At 53.8% G+C, this 7838-nt stretch overlaps 1 protein-coding gene across 1 annotated transcript; it reads right to left on the bottom strand.

Annotated features, from left to right (window-relative positions):
* Positions 1-1710: 1710 nt before the first annotated feature.
* LOC104631189 (antigen-presenting glycoprotein CD1d) lies at positions 1711-7621 on the bottom strand (the record flags this gene model as incomplete). Its single annotated transcript, XM_075762586.1, has 5 exons — positions 1711-3873; positions 3996-4092; positions 4239-4523; positions 4646-4927; positions 7364-7621. Coding segments are annotated over 5 exons (929 nt in total), but the record flags the coding sequence as incomplete, so codon positions are not given.
* Between the last annotated feature and the right edge of the window lie 217 nt (positions 7622-7838).

Genomic DNA, 7838 nt, shown 5'->3' with positions numbered 1-7838 from the left:
AGTGGAGGGGGAGGTGCTGGTCTCCTCCTCCGGTGACCAGCGACAGGACACGAGGAAATGGAATGAAGCTGCATCGGGGAAGTTCAGATGGGACATTCTCACCATCACTGAGGAGGGTGGTCGGTCACTGGAACAGGCTCCCCAGGGAAGCGGTTGTGGGAACAAGCCTGTCAGAGTTCAAGGAATATCTGGAGGACGCTCTTAGTCATAAGGTTTAGCGTTGGGGAGTCCTGTGAGGAGCAGGGAGTTGGACGTGATGATCCTTATGGGTCCTTTCCAACTTGAGATATTCTATGATTCTATGATCTTTTAAAGGCAGTAACTGAAAACCACTGCCACACATGGACTTTATTTCATTATAAAGCTCTGCTTTGCCATGGCTAGGAGGGTGTCGTTTTCTTACCAGTAACATCTACTGACTGTGCAGCATTTGCTGGTGATCTTCCCATCTGGACTCCTGGAAAAGCGCAAAAAAAAAAAAAAAAATTTTCACAGAATCACTCTTTACATTTGCTTAAGTCAGCTTAGCAACTGCTTATGGAGTTAGAATACATCAGCACAATAGAATATTGTTGATATTAGCATTAATTAGCAAGTGATCACTTTTTTCAGGAAGTTATGTTTTGGGGTTTTTTTATTCTCCATGATAGTGCCATGCCGGCACCTTCTTTTAAAGATAATTTAGCAGTGCAGTTGCAAAACCCTTTGTGCTTAGCGTTTTACTCTTTGGCACTGTATAACTCAGATGTATTACTCTTAGAGGAAAAAGGCACCCATGAAGGGAATTTCATGAGGTTACAAAGGAGCTCTAAATAATGCAGTTGCATGCAAGTGTCCTTTCACATGCTTTTCTTCCTAGCTTACCTGAATTACAATCCCACCAAAATCAAAGCCCCCACTTACACAAGTTAAAGGGACAAAAACCTCCTGCAGAATACACCTGCTCTCCGGTCTTCATAAAAATGTGGAGCCCTCCATGACTAGGGATTGGAAGAATGTGCTCAGCATATCCCATCTGCAGACTTCCCAGGATAAACATCAAGATTGCACCTGGACCATGTAAATAATGTTTCTCTAGCTGTTCATTCAGACAAGACAAACATGCTTTCTTTTTGCCCTGCATTAGAGGGTACAAAACCATCAGCTCACCCCTTGAAAGAGTTGTAGATGTTTTCAGACAGCTGGCAGCTGTCTGGGAGCATCATACAGTGGACACAGTGTCCCTGCAGGAGGGCCTAGAGATTCCTTGAGTACCTCATGGCTCCTCTCTCTGGTTTGTGTGCGTGGCATGTGGGGGTGTTGCTGCAGCTTCATCATAGCCTGACTCCGGATTGTCAGCCCTTTGACTGAGGCAAGGGCTGTAGGAAAAGGCTCAAAGAAGCACTGCAGTCTTGGAAAGAATTTATTTTTAAAGTCTTGCCTTTGTCCAGGGTATTGGTTTTTTTTGTTGTGTGACAGCAGGAGAGGTGAATTCCTGGGACATCCTTTTGGAAGCACTGGAGGACCTTGTTCTGGGCATGTTCCAGAAGCTTAAGTTTAAATTATCACATCATTGATTATGAAGGCACGCACAATCTGTACAAAGGTTTGCTTGAAAAAGCCAATGAGGCAGTCAAGCTTGCTGAGTGCATGTGTGAGCACTAGGGACCAGATGCTGCTGGTCTCGCCTCCAAGGGTGAGGAATTGCATGGACCTTCTCTTGCTCTTTCGACTTCACAACTGATGAGCTCTGTCTGGGCGGATGGTCCTGGTGAGGACTGGAATGGATCATCCATGGCCCTCCAGGTGCTTGGGGTGGCTGAGGGCTGGATTCAGGGGGTTGGGGGGGTCGGGGGGCCTCGGGGAAGCCCTGGGGGGGTGCTTGTCATGGGAGGCCGGGCTTTGGATGGGGCTGGGGACAGTTGGGAGGGATCTGGGGGGGTCTTGAGGCAGCCCCACGGGGTCCCTGCAGGCTGGGCCAGTGTGAGGCAGTCCTCTCCCTCATCCCCACCATGCTTACCCCTCATCTGCCCGACGCCTGGTGACGCTGGGAGCAGCACGGATCACCATTGGTGAATGGGCCATAGCATGGCCAATGGCAGGGTGGGGAGGACGGGGGCAGGGGCACCAGGAGGGCCAGCTGGGCTGCTGCGCGTGGCAGTGACATCAGGTGCAGTACGGGTCGCCATTGGCGGGGTGCTCAGGTGTCAGGTGCAGCACAGGTCACTGTTGGCGGGGTGCTGAGGCTGGGACAGGCCTTAGGCTGCTGCTGGGGGTCCTGGGCTGGGCATCAAGCTGTGAGCGTAGGGTCTCTGGGACCCCATCTCACCCTTGCACCATGGGGTAGGGCCACGGGGACATGTGGGAGGAGGAAGGGACCTGTTGGGACAGAGGAGGGACTGGTGGGGCTGTGGAAGGGGAACTGGGAACTGGCCATTTGGGATGAGGAAGGGGGCCAGTGCCAGGGCTGGGAATGTGTGGGGAGAGAGAGGGACGTTGTGGTTAGGGGAAGGTGTTGTGGTTCAGCCCCAGCCAGCAGCTGAGCACCACGCAGCCGCTCGCTCATCCCCCTGGCGGGATGGGGAGGAGAATGGGAAGACAAAGGTAAACCTTGTGGGTTGGGATAAGGACAGGTTACTGGGACAGCAGAGGGAAAGGGAAATAACAACAGTACTTAGAATACACAAAATGGGTGACACACTATGCAGTTTCTCACCTGACGACCTTAGAACTCAGACTGCACACTCAGACCCGTCCCAAAGCCAGACCATCCCTGAGCCACGTGTCCTGGAGCCGTGCTGCCCCTCCCCGACTAGCCCCCTTTTATGCAGAGCATGACATCATATGGTATGGAATACCCCCTTTGACTAGTTTGGGTTACCTCTCCTGGCCGAGTCCCATCCCAGCTTCTGGTGAAAATTAACTCTATCCTAGCTGAACCCAGGACAGAAGGGGACAGTGGGAAGAGACATGAGGAGGGGTGTGAGGCAGAGTGCCTGGGTAAGCAGGGAAGGGGGACTCCCTTGCCCATGTGGTCACAGCAGGCCAAGAAGGCGGGGCTGGGGTGCCTCGGCCTGTGGCCACAGGTGCTCAGGGAATTTAGGTGGGAGCAAGGCCATCCTCAGGGCTACAGGTGGGGTCCCCCATGGCCACAGCAGCACTCTGAGACCTGGGGCGGTGTGGGTAACCCAACCTCTCTTTTCTACCCCCAGTGCAGATGGGGGTGCCACCTGGCTGTGGACTACATCCATTGTCCCTGACAGGAATGTCCTTTGCTGCCGCTCCTGCCCAGAGAGCCTGGCCTAGACATCTCTGTCCCCTCTGTGCTGCTGCTCCCAGCACTGAACTGGGCAGGTTTTCCCCAGTGTGGCTGTATTTCCCACGGGGCATGCAAACCCAGTTCCCACAACTGGCTGCATGCCTGGGCTCCCCATGCCCCCAAGCTGTGTGCTGGCCCATACCTGTTTGTCACCATTCCCTGGTCCCAGGGATCTGGTGCAGAGGTGCTGATATGCCCTGAGAAGTGTGGGTGGGTGGAAAACAGTCATTCCCTGCCCTGGCCTGCATTGGCACTGGCCGAGTCTTGCTGTTTTGTGGAGACCCCGGTGCCCTCCAGGACTAGGGGTTGGGGCCAGGGATACCCTGTTGGTGATGGGGGCCTGTCCCAGTGATTAACCCTGGGATAAGGAGTGTGGGCTGCACTAGGGTTCTTCCCACCTGTCCTGGGGTGGGCAGGAGCTGTGTGATGCCATGTGCTTGTGGGCGCTGGGCATGGCACACCAGGAGTTCCCACATGCATGGAGGTGTTAATTAGCAGTTTATTATCAGGGACATGTGGGGGGCTGGTGTGGCCCTGGGGCATCCCTGGTATGGTGTGTCCCGTGCTCTCAGCTCCTGCAGGAGGGGAGGAAGTGAGTGAGGCTGGACAAGGGCAGGCAGCCCTGGCCAGGCAGCTCCCACCTGACGTGGCCTGGAGCAGATGGGACTGGTGCAGCTGGGTGAAGAGGAGACCTCACCTGCGCCTGTAGCACCAGATGGCCCCAGCAAGGAATGCAGCCACAGTCAGCAGCACTGCGATGGTGATGCCAGCACTGAGAGCTACCTTGGAACTCCCTGGAGGAGAGAGGAGAGAGAGGGGGGCGCACAGGAGGCCATGGCCAGACTTGCCATCAGAGTCTGACCCACCATCCTCCAGGCACTGCACATGGCCAGTGGCTGCTACCTCTACCCTGTGCCCCATCCCCATGGGTGGCACCTACCCCATGGGATGACAAGGCTGCGGGTGCCCAGGCTGCGGTGGCGCACGCGGCAGGCGTAGCTGTGCCCATCACGGGGGGCCACGGCCAGGACGCTGCGGAGCTGGTAGGTGAGGTCAGCATTGGGCAGGATGTCACTGGTGTTGAGCGCAGGGCCTGGCGGCACCTCCTGGCCATCCCGCAGCCAGGCCACACTGATGGGCCGTGGGTAGAAGCCGGTGACGCGGCAAACCAGCAGAACTTGGTCTGGTCTGGGCATGCGAGCGAAGACCGTGGCCACAGGCAGCTCTGGGGGGGTGAGAACCAAGGGGTGGGGGGAGCCGTGGTGGGCTGCATCCAGAGAAGGGTGACCACTTGACCCCATTGTGTGGGGCTTTGGGGTAGTCCTGCAAGGGTTGGGATGGTCTCACCTTGTCTCTCCAGATCAGCCCTCCCATACTCGATGAATTTCTTCATATGGTCTACACAGGTGACATTGAGAAGGTGCTGCAGGGTTGCAGAGAAGCCAGTGAAGGTGTTGAACTGCCTCTCAACTTGCACTGCCAGCTCACTCTCCTGCTGCCTCTCCCAGTGGCTGTTGTCCACGTCAAAGCTGAGGAAGTTATGGGCATTGTAGGCCAGATGGTAGAATTTGGTATAGGAACCATTGGAATACAAGTTGCAGCCAGTCACGCACTGGAACACAAAGGGGTCTGGGGCGGGCAGGGGGGGAGATGATGGGCATTACATATGCAGCTCGAGCTGGAGCCTGAAATTGCAGCCTGGCACTCACTTCTTTGGGCACAGCCCTTTCCCCTTCCCTCTGCACCCCCAGTCATTCTCCACAGGGAGAAGACACAAAAGGCCAAAGCTCAGTTAGAGTTGAATCTGGCCAGTGTTGTGTCAGACAACAAGAGAGGCTTTTTAAAGTACATTAATAGCAAGAGGAGGTCTAAAGAAAACATTGCACCAATACTTGTTGAAGATAGTCACCTGACTAATAGGGGTGAAGAAAAAGCGGAGGTATTCAATGCTTTTTTTGCCTCAGTCTTTAACAATACCAGTAGACCTTGGGCTGCCCAGTCCTCTGAGCCAGAGGACCACGACTACAGGAACAGTGACTTTCCTTTTGGGGACACTGAAACTGTCAGGGCCCAGCTGTATCAGCTAAATGTTCACAAGTCCATGGGGCCTGAAGAGATTCATTCCAGAGTACTGAAGGAGCTGGTGGATGTTATGGCAGGACATCTCTCCATCATCTACCAAAGGTCTTGGGAGTCTGGGGAAGTCCCTGCTGACTGCAAGCTAGCCAATGTTATTCCACTTTACAAGAAGGATGTGAGGTAAGCTACAGGAAACTACAGACCTGTTAATCCAACCTCAGTACCTGGAAAAATTATGGAGATCATACTGGGTGCTATTGAAAGGACAATACAATCATCAGGCATAGTTAACATGGGTTCACAAAGGGAAAGTTCTGTAACTAATTTTATATCCTTCTACAATAAGGTCACCCATTTAAAGGATGAAGGGAAGGTGGTGGATGTAGTTTTTCTAGATTTTAGTAAGGCATTTGATACAGTCCCTCACAGCATCCTTCTGGACAAGTTGTCCAACTGTGAGATGAGCAGGTTCATGTGGCGCTGGGTGAAGAACTGGCTGGATGGCAGGGCTCAAAAGGTTGTAGTGAATGGGGCTACATCTGGCTGGCAACTGGTCACCAGCAGTGTTCCTCATGGCTCAATCCTATGGCTAGGGCTGTTCAATATTTTGATCACTGATCTGGATGCAGGAGTTGAATGCAGCTGGGGCAGAGTTCCACTGGACACAAACATAAATTGACAGGGGAATGGCTGGAGAGCACCTCTGCAGAAAGGGACCTGGGGGTGCTGGAGGGCAGCAGACTCAGTATGAGTCAACAGCGTGCCCTGGCCGCCAAGAGGGCAAACTGCACCCTGGGAGGCATCAAACACAGCATAAGCAGCTGGTCAAGAGAGGTGATTATCCCGCTGTATTTAGTGTTGGTGCAGCCTCACCTTGAGTACTGTGTGCAGTTCTGGGCCCTGTCATTTAAAAAGGATGTGAAGGTACTAGCATGCATCCAGAGAAGGGTGACCAAGCTGGTGATTGGGCTGGAAGGCATGTCCTATGAGGAGCCGCTGAGGACTCTAGGCTTGCCTAGTTTGGAGAAAAGGAGGCTGAGGGGCGACCTCATCGCTCCCTGCAGCTTTCTGAGCAGGGAATGTGGAGAGGGAGGTCCTGATCTCCCTTGGGACCTTGGGATCCAGGACAGGATGCATGAAATGGTTCAAAGCTGCCTCAGAGCAGATTCAGACTTGACATTAGGAAACTTCTTTACAGAGGTGGCCAAGGCCCCAGGCCTGTCAGTGTTTAAGAGGCATTTAGACAATGCCCTTAATAATTTGCTTTAACTTTTGGTCAGCCCCAAAGTGGTCAGGCAGTTGGACTGGATGATCATTTTAGGTCCTTTCCAACTGAACTATTCTATTCTATTCTAGTCTAGTCTAGTCTAGTCTAGTCTATACTCTATATTTTCCCATGTCACTGCTCTGCCTTACACCAGGTGGAAACTCTGCAGGTGAGAAACCTGTCCTGAGGCCTGTAGCTCATTGTCCTCAAGTTGTCCCTGGCCACAGCATGGTTGGGAGCCATGGCACAGCAGGAAGCACTGCTTTGGGGGAGTGACAGGACATGGGGTGCAGGCGAGTAGGAGGACAGTGGCACTCTGCCCAGCACCCTGCCTGTGCTGCACCAGCATGTGGGACCAGGTGCTTGCTCCATGTGTCTTTGTCCCGCAAACATGAGCAAAGAGGCCCCTTTGACCTTCTACTCCACTTTCTCAGATGACTTCTCTAGTGGGATTTGGGGTGCCTGCAGAGCAATAAGGGTGACTGGTGTGAGGGCATAAGTGGAGCTAAACATGGCCAAGGTTTGTGCTGGGGACTAAAATGGCCCCATGTGATCTCTGCAGAGGACAAGGTGGTTTGGGGGTCTTGCTGGTCCAGAATGAGGCCCATTCCCTGCCCTCCTGCCAGCCCCTGTTTGGGAAAGCTATTGTTGGTGGGTCTGAGCTTCTTCTCACAGCTCCCTGACTTGGATGAGTAGGTGCTGAAGCACCTGGTACTCACAAGGTGTCTGGAACAGCTTGGCTTCACCGGACAGGGACAGAATGAAGTTGTGCACATAGAGCCTGAACAGGTTTTGCAGGTTCTCCCACTCTGCTGCAGGCAGGGCTGGGTAGACCCATGGGTAGAGGTAGAGGATGTTCCAGGTGTATTTCTCCAGGGAAGCAAAGAGAATGTCTTCCAGGGTGCCCCAGCCCGCAATGTCCACAAAGTCAGTGTTGTGGAAGATGAAGGTTTGGAAAAGGTGGAGTTTACAAGAGCCTGTTGGGAGAGAGGGGAGAGGAAGCAGCATTGGGGTGCATGAGGAAGAAGGGGTGGTGGCAGCCCCAGGAGGAAGGGTGGCCTGCAGTGTCCCTGGGGACAGGCAGAGCAAGATGGGGCAGATGGGCACGGTGGGAGAAATCCCCTGGTTTCACTCACGGTGCATTTTCCTTCCACAGCCTCTCTGAGCCTCTTCCTGCTTCTCCTCTAATTTTGG

This window comes from Balearica regulorum, chromosome 10, assembly GCF_011004875.1.
Source record: "Balearica regulorum gibbericeps isolate bBalReg1 chromosome 10, bBalReg1.pri, whole genome shotgun sequence".
NCBI lineage: Eukaryota > Metazoa > Chordata > Aves > Gruiformes > Gruidae > Balearica > Balearica regulorum.
The sequence above is the reverse complement of the archived record's forward strand: the minus strand, read 5'-3'. Positions and strand labels throughout refer to the sequence as shown.